Source organism: Sinohyriopsis cumingii, chromosome 17 (genome assembly GCF_028554795.1).
Source record: "Sinohyriopsis cumingii isolate HCF-2022 chromosome 17, ASM2855479v2, whole genome shotgun sequence".
In the NCBI taxonomy this organism is placed as follows: Eukaryota; Metazoa; Mollusca; class Bivalvia; order Unionida; family Unionidae; genus Sinohyriopsis; species Sinohyriopsis cumingii.
Window position 1 is genome coordinate 107,227,381 of NC_142977.1, and position 16,555 is coordinate 107,243,935.

At 36.9% G+C, this 16,555-nt stretch overlaps 1 protein-coding gene across 5 annotated transcripts in view; it reads left to right on the forward strand.

The window, feature by feature from the left end:
• LOC149779629 (sorting nexin-13-like) overlaps positions 1-16,555 on the forward strand; it is a 122,111-nt gene that overhangs the window by 11,310 nt on the left and 94,246 nt on the right. For all 5 annotated transcript variants that reach the window (XM_089940418.1, XM_089940419.1, XM_089940421.1 and 2 more), the window contains 2 exons: positions 5,274-5,370; positions 15,259-15,348. In XM_089940418.1, coding sequence (XP_089796544.1) covers positions 5,274-5,370; positions 15,259-15,348 — 187 coding nt within the window. The remainder of the gene's footprint in view (positions 1-5,273; positions 5,371-15,258; positions 15,349-16,555) is intronic.

Consider the following 16,555-nt stretch of genomic DNA (forward strand, 5'->3'; position numbering starts at 1 on the left):
GCTCAAGATATGCAGCTTTGCATATGTTCATGACATGTTAGTGCCGTGTGAGAGTACTGTCCAGAGTAACACCAAGGTTTCGTACTGATTGTGTGAATTTAATGTTGGCATTGTTGATATTTATTGTTTAAGGTAAAGGATGTGAATGAGAAAGTCTTTTTGTTGTGATCAGAATGGCCTCAGTTTTATCATCATTCATCTGCAGCTTGTTACATGTCATCCATGATTTCACATCAGAAATGCACATCTCTACACCTTGGATGGTAGCATCAACTTCAGTTGGGTGGCTAGATTTGTATATTTGGGTGTCATCCGCTTACAATTGGTGAGACACTGGATGATCATCTATGACACTTGAGAGCGACTGAGTGTACAGAATGAAGAGAACAGGCCCAAGAACAGACCCCTGTGGAACACCACAACATAAATCAACTGGGCTGGAGTGTATTCCATTTGCAGACACAATTTGTGTCCTGTTGACCAAGTAGGACTTGAACCACAGTAAGGCTGTATCATGAATGCCAAATACATGCTGGAGACGGTGAAGTAATATATCATGGTCTATTGTGTCAAATGCTGCAGACAAATCAAGGAGGGTGAGGACTGTAATCTTTCCACTATCCAACGCAGAGAGAATGTCATTAACTACATTTAGAAGAGTAGTTTCAGTACTGTGGATAGGGCGATATGCAGATTGTACATTGCTAAAAAGACTGTTTTGAATTTAGATGAGATACAAGCTGGGATAGAACAACCTTTTCTAAGATATTTGATATGAATGGGAGATTAGAAACTGGACGGTAGTTCTTTAAATCGTTATCGTCTAGTGTTGGTTTCTTCAGCAGAGGCTTTACAAATGGCAGTTTTGAAAAATGATGGGAATTCCCCAGATGAGAGAGAGGTATTAATAACATCAGTTAGTGAAGGCAATACTGGATCTAAGCATTCAGGCAGCAGTGATGTTGGAATTGGATCAAGTTCACATGGCTTTGGTGCACTCTTCACCAGGATTGTACGTACAAAATCCATAGAGACAGGTTCAAATGCTGCTAATAGTTGCGGCTGAAATTCTGTATCCCGACTGTATGGTGACGACGAGTCAATTGAAATTGTGGTGTCAAGCTTATCTCTAATGGTTTGTACTTTGTCATGGAAGAAATTTGCAAACATGTCCAGGGACTGGAGAGAAGGTAGTTAGAAGTGGTGTTGATTTGTTCCTTGACATTAGCTTGTTAGCAATCTCAAAGAGCTCTTTGCAGCTGGAACTTTCCATGATCTTAGTAGTGTAGTGAGCTGATTTTGCTGCATGGACTATATTTGTGACATTCTTCTTAGCGACTTCATAGAGTTGCTTATGAATAATGAGTCTGGTGGAAAGCCAGAGCCTCTCAGCTTTACGGCTGTCTCTTTTAGCAGTGTGAAGCTGGTCCTTAACACTGCTATACCATGAAGAATACTTTTGAATTGATACTCTGCACTTGGTAGCTGGGGCATGTTTGTCAAGCAATGAACGCAGACAGTTATCTAGTTGTTCTGTGGTAGGAGGTAAGCAAGTTGTTAGGTTAGCTTGGCTGTCATGCATTAGTTTGGTTCTTTTTACGGAGGTTTCTCTTAGCAGCAGATAAAGGTGGAGGGTTAGGGACTGATACGTCAAGATGGCATATAATGCAGAGGTGATCTGATGCAAGATCATGAGATACCAGGGAGGACCGTAGAATGTTATCATCTGGTCTATGAAGAATCCAGTCTAAAATGTGACCATGTTTATGGGTGGGTTGGTTAACTGACTGCTTGAGGTTGAAAACATTAATGGAATCTATGAGTTTTGATGTATTTGAGTTTCCGGGACAGTCAAAGTGAAAGTTGAAATCTCCAAAAATAATCAGGTTGCCACCTATCGAATTTCCATAGTCCAGGAGATTCAGAAACTGCTCCAAAAAGAGAGAGTCAGCCAGCTTGTTTTTTCTACTAGGAGGAGGGCGGTATAGACACAAAAAAATGGACTGACCTTTACCCCAGTGTGAGTGTGGTTTGGACTAGTACAAACGATGTGTGGTCAAAATTGAATGTTGTGGTTTAGTTAAGACGTTTTATCATGGAGTTCTTTGTGATGACAGCAATTCCACCTCCGCGAGAATTACGGGGGAACGACTTGATGGAGTAACCAGTGGGTGTTAGATCCGTACGCTTGGGCTCATCGCCTGATGTTTTTAGCCATGTTTCTGTCAGAAAAAATATGTCAACATTTTGGTCGTTGATAAAATTAACTATTTCTGTGCGCTCTTCCGGTGGTCCTACTGACTGGGCATTGAATAATGCAATGTGCAGAGGTATTTCAAAAGTTGACAAATTAATAGGGATTTGAATTAGGTTATCTAAATTAATGGTCGAATTTTTTTAAATGGTTTTGCCAAAATAAGGGAGATAACTGGGATTCTTCCTGTTCTATGCTGGCCAGCTTTGAAACAACGTTTCTTTTTTCACTTCTGTTTACATTTAGGTAATGATGAATGTAATCCCAGTTCGTTTAGTCTAGAGCACAATATAGTGTGGATAGCCAAGGAGTGATCATTTAAAGCAATTAATGAGGGTCCATTGTAGCATAAACGAGTTGACTGGCGAGTATCATGTGTTGGCAGTTTGTTCAAAAACAGTGGAGCAAGACAGCTGAGAAAAAGTCTAATTGTTCTCATTTCCAAAACAAGGAGATGAAGAATACACATACGAATTTAACAGCCAATACATAATGAACACAATAACGAAGATGAAAACAGGCAACAAGCACAAATATCATGAAAACGGCACTAAAAAACGGAACAGCTGCTTCAAGCCGGTTAAGTGATAGCGGCCATCTTGTTTTAAAATACCACCTTAAAGATTCATGCAGGACCACAAGATCATGTTAAGGGCTGCAACACATGATATAGAGATTCTTTTCGGATGTCTCATCTCCACCACAAGAATGCGTGATTTGAGGGACCAGCAAAATCTATCCCAGGCTGCAACCCCGAGCCTGTCAAAACCAGTTATGAATCATGCCCACCCAGACAGACCACTGTTACCTCCCAAGTTTTTTAAACGAGGTCAATTTCAGCAGCCACACAAGAAGACCCAGTTCAATACTCCTTCCCGTGCATCTTTTGCTAGATGAGGCAATCATAGAGACCAAGGGAGGAAGCCTTTAGACTTTTCCCCCTTCCATAAGGAAAGAGGCAGTTAACTCTATGGACTTTCACTCTTTTCTACCTCATCTTCTCCTTGAAGGTGTTTTATAAGTTGCCTGACTAGCACACTGTTCATAGGCTGAGCTTGGCATTACAAACAATGTATGTGTCCTTTACACGTTAAAAGATGTTTCCAGATGCATTTCTATGAACATCATCCCCTAGAATGGATTCTCATCATGTTTCACCAGTCCAAGCTGATTCATCTAGGGGAATAGTGCACAATATTCTATGGAATAGTGCAGTCAAAAGGTCGGCAAATGACAAAAGTCAGTTTCTGTTCCATGATCTTTCAGGTGTTGAAAAAGGGCAGAAAGCTAAAACTCATGACCAGCCATTCTGCCTTGAACAAATTTCTTCTTGAAAAACACTATAAACTGGAGACATCAGCTTTGGCCAGGGATGCAATAAGGCGCTATGACTTTGCAGTCTTAATAAATCTGCATGGTGCATACTTTCACATCTATATCTTCCTGACAGACAGGAAACACCTGTTTTTTTCTTAACCAGGAGGTATTTCAGTTTCAGGATCTTCTTTCAGTCACATCTTTACCCCCAGATCCTTTACCAGAGTAATGGGGGTAATAGAGGCCCACTTGTGGTCTAATGGGGTCCCCATTCTTGAGTATTTGGCCAAATACTCTCCTGAAGGCCCTGCCCCACTGTTGGTTGACAGTGACCCATCTTGGTCTTGTCTCCAATATCTCAGAATGTATGTAGGAGAGAATTTCCTCACTAATCCAAAGAGGTTCATGATCATTCAGATTATGTCCCTCATAGCAGGTCTTATTGCCATGACTTCATTGTTGACTCACCTTTACCTCTCTGAACATGGCTGCAGAATTAGTTCCAATGGGTCTTGCAAACTGGAGACCCAATGAGGACCTCCTGTCAGCTCAGATTTCCTGGGATCCAAATTTTATCACCAACCAAGTTGGTGGCTAGATCAGGATTAGTTCCTGACCAGGCTCCTGCTTCTCAGACCTGAAACCAATCCTTTCATTGCTCAGATGCATCAGATTTGGACAACACATTGATGCTACAATACATGGCAAGGAGGTACACATACTCTTCTTTCTGTAAGTCTGGAACCTTGTTTCATAGTAGAGTTTGGCAAAGTGATACTACAGTATAGCTCATTTCAGATCCTTTTATGAAAAAAGTTTCATTTTGCTGAGAAAATGAATGCATTGTCATTGTTTGAGATTTCTCAATAATATCGGCTATAAATTTATGTAAGTAATCATTTATTACGGTTATTTGATAAGATTCTTTTTCATTCAAATATGCCTTCTGTGGTTTATGGAACACAATCAACCCATGCCTGTTCAGAAATATGCATCTCTGTCCTTTCAATCTACCAAATTTTTGCAGTCTTATTTGATTGTCAGTAAAATTGAAATCCAAATTGTCACCTGGTCAGTAGCCAGTCCTTTCAACCATCCACATTGTCCACTTTGCTACCAACATCGGCGTTGGCTTAAATTGTCTTCTAAAATCTATTTTTATTTTGATTTTCCCTAATATGATTTTTGTAAAATAGAATAGTCCAGAGTTACATGTTTAAGAATTAATCATGCTGATGTTTGGTTATGGTATGACTTTAAGGTAAGTTTGGTAAAATATTGATTATTTACTTTCATTCAGAATAAAGGGGACTTGGCTAATAGTATATAATTATTGAGGTTTACAGTATTTCCCGTCTGTTGATGGTTTATTTTAATAGTGTTTACTAAGTATTTCATTATTTATTTTAGATATAGTTCTTGTGCCTTTTATGTTATTCCCTCATTACATATTGACACCAAAATATTAAATAAACTACTGCAAATGACATTATACCATCGATACTATTATACAGTTTTTACTAAATTTGCTAAGAAACTTAATTTGTGTATACAAATATTTACAGAATGGTACTTGTTATGTGTATTTATTGGTAGTTACTCATATAAGAAACTTGTATATTGATAACAAGCTGAATTACAATATTTATGAAAGTTTAATTAAAACCTTAAATATTTAAAAACTTTTTTAAATATTTTACAGGGCTCTTATAGTTACCTTCTATTATGGTCGTGAGCAGTCGCAAAATACTTTACAAGTGACACCTGAGCTTCCTACTTGTTCACCAGGAATCCAGCAGGTACAAGAAAATATGGAATTATGGTTGCATTGATCTCATTTGTGTATGACAACTGAGTTTTGTTAAAAGATCCATCCAAAGGAAAATTGTATGCAACATGTGGTTGAGAACAGCACAATAATGTCTCAGGTTCCACATTAGTTGGAATGAAAATTTTAGATGTTAATTTATCCTATCTATGCTCCGTTGGCCTAGTGGTTAGAGCGTCCGCCTTGGATGCGGGAGGTCGTGGGTTCGATCCCCGACCGAGTCATACCAAAGACTTACAAAAATGGTACTAACAGCTGCCTCGCTTGGCGCTCAGCATTAAGAGGTTAGTGTTAGGACTGGTCCGCCTGGTGTCAGAATAATGTGACTGGGTGGGACATCATGCTACATGTCTGCAGCATGATGCCCCAGTGCTAGACATCACTATAAACTGCCACACTGCAGACATCGTAGCAATATGACTGAAAAATTGTTAAAGCTACGTTAAAAAATCCAAATCACATCACATCCTATCCATGCATCCCATACACACCTCAGTTTTCACTTGACACGCCTCATTTGATCCAACTGTATTTGCAAATGAAGTGCAGCACTAGACTGTCATAAAGAAATAGGGATTTAATCACCATCCAAATGAACAGGCTGTCTTGTTTACATGGTATTTTTCCATCAAAAGGGCAGTATTGTGTGCTTGTTTTATGTGGATCATCTTCAAAACACATGCATGATAGGGCTTCATATGCATAACAGGTGTATACTTAGTGCACATAACAGAACTGGAAAATTTAATTAAAATGTCTTATATATCACCTTTTCCCAATGTTGGCAGTTTGAGGTAACTTTTTCGGCAACTTGGTTTGAAATGTACATGAGCTATAACCTTGAAAACTAACGAATATAGGTTTAACCTTTTAATTATAGTATTTTATTATATTTAAATTTTCTGTTATCCTTAATTATACTATGCCATCATCACACCTAAGTATAAACCACTAACTAACTCAAATATTTGAGTAGATGTTTGACTTGTTCTTATCTGTTGAGGCCTTGATTGTGGGGAAAAAAATCTTTCTTGCCTGCCACTTTGGTTTTAGAATTAAAAAGTTACTGCTGATTGCATGCTGAAATATATTTCTGGGATTTTGCAAAATTAATTTGAGAAATTTTGTGATATCAGAGTTTGAAAATTTAAATTCTAGATGGATGGTATTATATTTCAGGTCTATTCTGATGTAACCTGTAGGGTTACATTCTGGAGAATGTCAATAAAACTTAAGATGTAGCTTGCCTAAAAAATTTTGGTTCCTTGTTTGTAAGTTTGAAAGAAAAAATGTAAAAGTAGTGTGGTTGATATCCATTTCTCTGTACTATGGAAAAACAAATTTTACTGTATAGCTTTGTAAGGGAAATAACTCTTGTGAATAAAGCTCTTATTATGGCAGTGGAATAATCAGTTATTAATTGAGCACATGCAAGATTCTATTAAAATAGGTGAGTACGAACATTTTTATCAATGGAAAACAACTTAAACTTTTCACATGCATATAACCAGAGTTTCTGTTAACAGACATTCTGGTGTATTTATGTGCCCAACATCTTCTCTAGTACATCCAGAATTCAACCACCTGATGACCTATGCACTTTCCTTTGTTCCACTTATATTTCCAGATAATCAATGCATGTCATCCTAACCATTCCAAACTGGAGCGTATCTCTGTCATCACAGTTACTTAATTGTGCCTATTAATTGGATTTCATTAGCCAGGAAAGAAAACAATCCTGACTCGCATGCCATTCTCTATCTAATCACCAATAGTACGTAAACCTTGTGTGAACACTGATTATCTATAAACTCTACATGATGCCCAGCCAGTGTATCTACTGCAGATAGCAGTCAAAAGAATCACTGCCACTTTCTTTTTAAAATGTATATGTGTACTAAACTTCAGAGCTTTAAATGACATTGTTGATAAAACTGAACGCTGACAACTAAAGATGTATATTTCACAAAAGACATATTGTTAAGCCTTACAGGATTGTTGACTTCCATTACACAGTTCACTTTCATACTCCGGCTGTTCAATAAGCATACATACCATTCAAAACATGGAGGGCTTTGGATCTTGTTCACCCAGCCTCCTCAACTTTCATTATCATTGTTTATGAAAGAAATCACAATTGATTCTACATGTGTCACAAAAGAAAATGGAGCTTTTGCTCATAAGCAGTGGTGGAGGTCATGCAAAAACTGGACTCACCAGGTTTCTGTTCCAGACTCTTTCTGAATAGACACAACCAGTTTATTACTGCCCTGAATTAAAAGGGAAGATAGCAAAGTTTGTCCATTTTCTGTACAGTGCGATGAATGTATGATAAGTCACAACCTGTCTGATGCATATTTTCACCTATTCACTCTTTATCATGCAGATACCTTTGCTTTGCATTTAAGGAGTGGGGGAGACAGGTGGCCAACTCGTCTAAGCTTTTCACCATTTCAGATTACTGACATCTCACCTCTGGCCATGTGGGTTTGAATCTCAGGTCCTGGCAATGAGAGTATATGAATAGGCTTGCCAGTAGTTCCTATAGGTCAGGGGTTCCTGTCAGGTTTTCCCCCCAGGTTTTTCCTCCACCAGATACACTGGTCACTATGAGTTGGAGAAGCCCCACACAACCAAAAACCTATAATGGGGTAGTGTACCAAGTCCATGTGCTTGCATTCTACCTCAGTTTGGGTCTTCACCAGGATAATGTACTCTGCCATATCCCACTTCAGGACATCCTCCTCCACAGCGACATGTGCATGCCTGGACAATACACTAAGAAAATATTGAATGTTTGATTTTGGTTCGTAATATCAACAACCTTCTCTACCTCATTTGAAGTTTAGAGTGGATAGTCAGTGTGGAGAAGTCAAACTTTGCCCATTCCCAACATTTTGTTATCTAACTGTCGAGTTACTGACTTGTGTCAGTGTGGTTCAAATTGCTCCCAAACTCATCAGTTTCATTTATGTGTCAGAGATAGCATCCTCAAAAAAGTTAATTTTGGCGAGGGAGTTTCTTCATCTTCTGAGCCATCAAGATGACAGAATTGGACCTTTATGTGCCCTCTACAGATGGCTCTTCTTGCTTAGGAGCACCTGATGACAGAATTGAACCTTTATGTGCCCTCTACAGATGGCCCTTCTTGCTTAGGAGCACCTGATTTCTGGTTGTTCTGATCACCAGATTATGATCTCAACCAAAATCTAGGTGAGCTGTCCCTTCAAACAAGAGTGGGCAAAATCACCCAACCTTTACATTATAGTATGGGAGTACCATCATTGGTGTGGTTAGTATCATAAAAACATACAAGTTCAACAATCCCAGGTAGGCTCAATGTCCTAGTCGACACATCATCAATGAATGACCAAATGTTTGATACAGAATGGTATCTCAATCCATCAGTCTTCCATCGTGTCTGTAACCTAAGGGTTCAACTGATGCTGGACCTATTCATGACAACAAACTGCACACAATCATATCTCCATTCCCGTACCCCACCCCACCCAGACATGGGTCATTGATCAGCTGTGAGAGAATGTAGGCATATGCCCTCTCTCCATCAGTTCTATAACTGACACTAAACTAGAAAATGGAAAATGAGGACACTGTGGTTTCAGTAATTTTATTGTGTTACAGTAGTCCCCGTCTTATAAGGCCACCCCTAATGCATCAGGAAAGTGGCCTTATAATGAGGGTGGCCTTTCTAGAGGGGGATGACAAATGTGAATAGTAAATACATATGACGAAAGTCACAGGTACATTTAATTCTAAAACATTTAATATTTTCATTAAAAATCACATGCATGTTGTGAAATAAATGTAAAACAAACTGTGTCATCATTTTCAAAAGAATGCTATGAATAACCATTGATATAGTTTTAAAACTGTTTTTATAATTATGTTACAGATCACATCATCTGTCACTTTGTTGGTAACAGTCTAAAAAACAAACCAGTCTCGTCACAATTAAAAATATCCTTGCTGTCATATCGTTTAGTCTTTTGTTCCAATCTTCGACAACTTAATTATTAACATCAGCTGATTCTCCACTAAGGACAGAACACTTAATATTGTGTCGCACTTGAAATCTGTGCAACCATCCATTACTTGCGGTAAAGTCGTCATTACCCAATTCAACTGACAGAATTGTTGCTTTTTCTTGTCATTCAAATCAGGATACAAACATCTCCTGGCTCAAACAATCTTCCTTTCTCCATCCATTTCACCTTCCCACTTCTGCAGAATTGTTTCATTATCTTTCACAATATTGTTTATCTGAGTCTTCCCGACATTAGTTTTCTGCAAGGATCCTCGACACACACACACACCCATGTCAGTTGAATTATTTTCACTTTCTCTTCTCTTTTCTTTTCCTCGATGACATGTTGTTCTTTTTGCAGTAAGTTATTCATGTTGCCAACTACAATACTGATAAAACAATTTTGTATGCATCTAAACAAATTGCCGTGTGTTTTTAAAGGAAGTGATCTTGTCACGTGATTCGTTAGTCGCAGTCTGGTACCCTATTTTCTTTTTTACATTTCTTTACACTAAGTGAGAGAAGCCAAAACGGCTTCGATATGTACAATTAACATTACGCAGATTTGACCTCGCGGCCGTTGTGATTTGCAATTTTTACAATTATTGTCAGTAGTATTGCCACTAATTATCAAAGTGAACAAGCTCAACATCTTACTAAGGGAAGCCATAAAGGCTATCAAACCATTTTCCTGCTGACTTGTGTATTGTACATCGATACTGCCACTTCTCAGCTGTTATTACTGTTCAATAATTGTAATCTTAACAATTATCAAAATGACTAAACCGGACATCTTATGATAACACAGCAGTAAGGCTAATTGGATTACATGTACTTACCCTTTTTATGGATTAAAATTTGAGTCTTTCTTGGTTTTTATGGAATAAATTTGGCTTCTCTTGAGGCATAAATGATATAATATTAACCTTAGTGATACATGTACTTTACTCAACACTTCTTTCAGTAATGAAAACCTGACATCAGGAAACAAATTGGATTACTTAACACACGTTATGAATAAAATACTGGTTCTGGATACATATTCAGATAAAATGCGGCCACTTGTGAGGGGTAAATTTTATATTATTGCACTAATATGCTGGCCGCTGGTCACATTAGCCGGGTGGCCTTTCGTGAGGGGTACTTTTGAACACAAACTTGACGGTGCCAATGGATTCTGGCCATAAGGAGTGGGTGACCGCTGGTCAGGGGGGCCGTTCAAGAGGGGGACTACTGTACCAATTATCATGGATTTCTTTCTTTCCTAGCAGGGGCCCCAAGTGGCCGAGTGGTCTAAAGCGCTTTCCGTTATGGATCACTGCCATCTCACCTCTGTCTGCATGGGTTAGAGTCTAGGATTCGGCCAATGTGGGTATGTGAGAAAGCTTGCCAGTAGCTTCTCGTGGGTCAGTGGTTCTTCCCAAGGTTTTCCTGGGTTCTTCCTCCACCATTAATACTGGCCGCCATACATAACCTATCTTGTGCTGAAAAATGGCGTTAAACCCCACAACAACAACTTTCCTAATCATAAGTTTAAACGAAAAATTAGCCATATATGATGAAGTTGCTCCCCCAGCTCAGACAATTTACTTAATGTGTTTCATTCTTAGAGATCAACAAAACTATTTCATAACATCACTTCAGAAACATGGTAATAAATTATTAGTTTTTACATGTATGTGTCTGGTATGCACTAGCAGTAATTTTCACTCACTGGCATAGATCATTGTGCTGTGAGATAGGTAAAGGATGTAGAAAACTATATATAAGCATAAAGTATTAAAACACTAGTATTCCTGAAAACAAAGAATGATACTTTTATGTAAAAAATTTATCTGATACTTATTAAAATTTATTCTTCATTGAGGTGAAACTGTTGTAAACATGTTTTAGATCCATATAAAAGCATATCTCATTTTATCCATGCATGCTCAATGCACGCTCAGTTCCCATGGGCAACATGATTTTATAAGATACCAGAACTATTGATTGGAAAACAATTATTACTGAAACACTATGTATATACTCTTCACTGATTGTTGGACAAAACTAATGAATCATCATACTGTGAATCAAGTCTGCTGGTATGCACAAATGTTTGTCAGGTAAATTGAATTAAACAAGTCCAGCTCTCTGAAAGCCATGGATGATTAAATCTGATTTTTCACAAACATCTGTGGGCCATAATTATCATTTCTACATCAGTGTTCTTCATTTATGGGGTTTTAAGGTCCACTAATACAATACACTCATCTTAGCACTCGAATGAGCTCTATACACATAAAGTGTTGATACTGCTAGCTAACTGCATGGAGCTTGTCACGTTTAGTTCATATGTGGAATGATGACATTATCCAAATCAGCTGGGATCTTACTTGAATTTTACCACTCTTAATTGACAGTGTTGAAGCCATGGTCCTCAGAAAGTACTGATTGACAACTTTCTGCGTTTTAAGAAAGGGATATGCATGCACTTTAACGATTAGCATAGCATTGTTGGCTGCATCATCTTCATTTGATGATGAGTAGGTGATTAATCTTGAGAGGTGTTTGGTTGATTTGTGCTCCATACATTGAAGTGATGGCTGTTTGTTTTCAGCATATTTTTATTTTGTATTTTTTCGTTTTGGGTAATTGTAGAAGTTAATTAACAAAAATAATTACTTACAAATATGCAACTTTCACAGGCAAAAACATGAATTTATGTACCCATGTAAATGTCTTGTTTCACAAAACCATGAAAATTGAGACCAATGAAATTATATAACACCATGGTCTTTCTGATTGACTTTCTCTGAGGGGACGAATCCTGGATCAACAGTCTACTCATTTTGATGGTAAACAAACTCAGTAATTCATAGCAGCCCATGTGCTGCTCAGCCAGTGGAGGTTACCAGTATTCCATTAAAAGTATGAAGAAACTCCATTTTCTGACTCTGGTCAGTGATACCCTGTGCAGAAAAGGAATTCAGTACTATAGTTGCTGGGAGGATCATGATGCCATACCAGGATAAGTGGTGAGTTTTTAATGTATGGTGTCATGTTAGTGACATGACATCACTCTCATCCTCCATCTCCTAACTGGCAAACAGTTTTATTCTCCTCTTTCAAGACAGGAAGTCCCTACCACAGTCGAGTTATACTGTTCCATGATCTCAGACATGCTCAGACATCGTGGAAGAGATGATAATGGGCACAACAATTTTGATCCAGCCCATGGTAGCTCAACTTGTTCCAAAAATAGAACCTCTTCTGGGTCTTAACTTGGATCAACTGATCTAAGTTCAAGTCTTCTGCCTTGCTGGAGCAGTTATCATACAAGACTTGCTTCCAGATGAAAATGGCTTCTGCTTGCAAGGGGTGTGAGTTGCATGTGCTTTCTGTGAATCCAGACTACATGTAGTTCCTTTCTAATAGCCTGGTCATACAAATGATGCAACCTTGTTTCATTTTGAAAAACAAGTTACCCATCAATAGGAGATCAACAAAACTATATGTTCTCTATCTGTATAGAGAGATGAAGCTTCATGACCCAGTTCGCACTCTCAGATGCTATCTAAAGTGGATAGGGAACATTTGTGGTGGCCTTCAAAGGCATTTTCTACTGGTTAAAGTCATAATGCCTTTAGCTCTACCTGGTTGGCTTAAAACAGTTATTATATGGATGTACTTTGAACTCTCACAGGATCAGGTGAACATTTCAGCTGATGAATATAAACACTTTTCATGATCCTGGCCTTCGAACATAATATCTCATTTCAAGACATAATGAAGCCATTTGACTGGCATGCCCAGTCTTCTTTCTTCGGTTTCTACTTCCATGATTTGGCCTTTCAAGGGAGAGAGCTGAATCTTGTCAGCCCACCGATAGCCGTCCAAACCATTACCATGCCCTATTCATCATAGCACTTTGGCTCCATGCAACCTTTTTCTGGAGGAAAGGGGAAAAAAATAAAGATTATTTAAAGCTGTAAAAGAAATTATATAATAGAAACCTAACAGTTACTAGTGTTTGCTTTTTCATAAAGTCTGATACCAACAGCAGCTCTTTCTTGACTACCGGTATGTACTTTTAATAAATAATATTATGACTTGTACATGAATTTGAATCGTGACAAAAGTGGTAAAAACATTTCTTTGGGTTATATAATTATCTCCTAAACGTTGAAAAACATCTATTTATGTAATATTAAAATATAGTAATATAAACAGACAATAAGACACCTCACCTGATTGTTTACATTCCTGTTTAATGATTTGCATATTCAGGGGATGAAAAAAAATCTGCTTAAGTCTAATCACCTGCTTAGGCATGTACTAAAATTTTTACTCACTCAGAATAAACTCTTGCTCATCCAGCTGTTATAAAAATATCAAACTTGACAATATTAATGTCTTAAATTGAATTGCATGAAATATAGTTTTATGGAATTTTTCCTGTGACTCTTCATTTGTAGGTAATTAGAAAATAGGAAGTCTTCTCTCCCCGTAGTAAGCATTTGTTAGTATTTTGAACCTCATCTCTCGAATTATTCTATAGCCCAGTCATAAGCAGTGCACTTGTATGGCCTTAATCGAAACAAATGCTAAACATACTTCCAGTAGAAAGGGTAGACTTTCAGTGTGCAAAGGCATATATTTGTCTATAAATTTCCAAAATTAAATAACTTAAAAAACGGTAGTCGACTTTCAGAATTGCTCGTATATTTTTGTTCCATCCTGTAGATGAATAATGAAAGAAAACATGTAAAATTGAGAAAAGATGTGACAATATTCTTGACCGAACATCAGTTTTGTTAGTGGAAAACACTGGTCAGCCCTGAATCAGCACTGGCCATTTTGAGTTGATCAAGTGAATTCTCAGCCTCTGAATTTTGAATTGTTGAATATTTCTTTGTGCATATCAGCATAGCATACAAAACCTCTTGAGAGAACCCTTTAAACTCTCCTGGTGTTTTATCTGTAAACTGAATAAATTACTTATAACATTAAAGACAACATTTTCATCCTGAAATCCTTGAAAACAAGACTTTTGCCCCCATTCAGACACACTTTTTCAAAAAGTACTTTTATACATGATTCTCAGTGTCCCTCAAATTTTGTGTACACAGCCAAGATGCGAGTTCAGTTTCTACCATTAAATTAAGGTATTCAGATATGCTGTATGATATCACAGCTTAATTGTTTGTTGTTGTGGAAAACCCAGTACATTAAAAAATCAAAATATTTATTAGCAGCTTGATACAAAGTAGAAAGGGAAATCATGACCGTAATAGTTTAATATTAAAGTGTTTTTAACTGGTTACTTAATTTCCAGGTAGCCCTGCTTTTAAAATTTGTCAGACCCAGATAATGTATTTAGTGCTGCAATGTTTTGATGTTCCACCAGCCAGAAAATGTAACAGAAAATGTGTTACATTGTCAGATTTACTAGAATAAAATATGTATGTGTGTATGTATGTATGTATATATGATTCTTACTCTTACACACTGTTGTATTTAGAGACCTTAAATCCTTACATGCTGTCTTAGAGAGCTCAAATCTTAGGGTGTGAAGGGAGATGTATCATAACTGAATAATGTATTGAAAATGGTTTTAATTTGGATGTGTGTCTTATTTCATTTCCTAGAAGCATTTGCCTAGTCCTGTACAAGACATTCTTTCCTGTTAGTAATAATAAAGTGAATTTTTCAACAAAACCTCATAGGCAGATACAAGGATTTTAAATATAGGTCATTCTATTTGAACTTTCTGTAAACATTGTCATATTTCCAGAACATTCCTCTGAATTCATTGTGTAAATTTCATTGTAGGTCAAAGATTCCATGGAGAGTACCACCAAGATAAAGAACTTTGACAAGAGGATTACTGGATCCAGTGCCATGGATGAAGTTCTCCAGGAGGTAATTATATGTATAATAATTGCTTCTGTAACCATGTTCAGTACTGATATGATGTTTAATACATATCTTATTACAGTTAACCTGAGAAATATTAGGACATGACAGCGTATAAAGCATATCATGGTGATGTCACTAGTGATGTGAATCTGTAAGAATTTCATAATCAATCATCAGTTCCACTTAACCAAATGATAATTGATTATATATAATTAGTTACTAATTAAGAGCAAATTTTATTTTTTGTATGTTATAATTATGTCTTTGCTCAATAGTTCGGACTGTTAATAAATGTACAGGGGTGATCTCTTTTAATGACATGCACACTTTAACCTTACAGAAATATTACATTTTTTCTATTGTGTTGTGTTATTTTTGTTCTTCAACTTTGTTAAATGAAAGCAAATTTCTCTGGTTGATATGTTCTATGTAACTGAAAAACTGTTGCAGTCCCCCAAACCCTTTCATTAATATGCTATGTGTTTATCATTTAAAGTATAGAAAGGCATGGTTTTCTTGTTTGTCATTATTTATAAATACTACAGAGGATTTTATATTTAAACTGAAACAAGTCATCCAAATTTGTTTAAATTTATTAACAATTTAACAGCAAAATCATATAATCATCACTATATCTTCCTAAGTATGAAAGTTTGCATCCATGGAGTAATGAATGGTTTTAGTAGAATGGAAATCCTATGTAGCTTATAGCTTACCATTTACAAAGGAGTTTTACTAACTTTTGTGTTTTGCTTGCAACTTAAAAGAAGTAGTCTCCCTTTCCACACAATTATGGAGTTTCACAATCGATTATCTTATTGGTTTGCTCAACCAACCGATGATCGATTATAATCAATAATCGAAACAACACTAGATGTCACAACTTTAGATTTTGGTTTGTTTTCCAATGCAGATACATGGGTGTATTTTGTCATTTGATAAATAAATAGGTTGTCATTTCATCAGTGTGAGCCAAGACTCACAGAGAAAATCAACATTGTGTAATGATGCATGACATGGAATAGTCTTGCAACATTTTATTGCTTGTTAAAAAATTTCTGCTGCTTGCCCATAATTAGTTTTCAGGTGCAGAGTTTTTTATATATATAGAATTTGAAATATTTAACCTGTGGTCTTAGCTAGTAATGATTTTGTGCTTATTTCTAAAGTAGTTTTCATTCTGTATTTATTTCACAAGCTATTAACCATG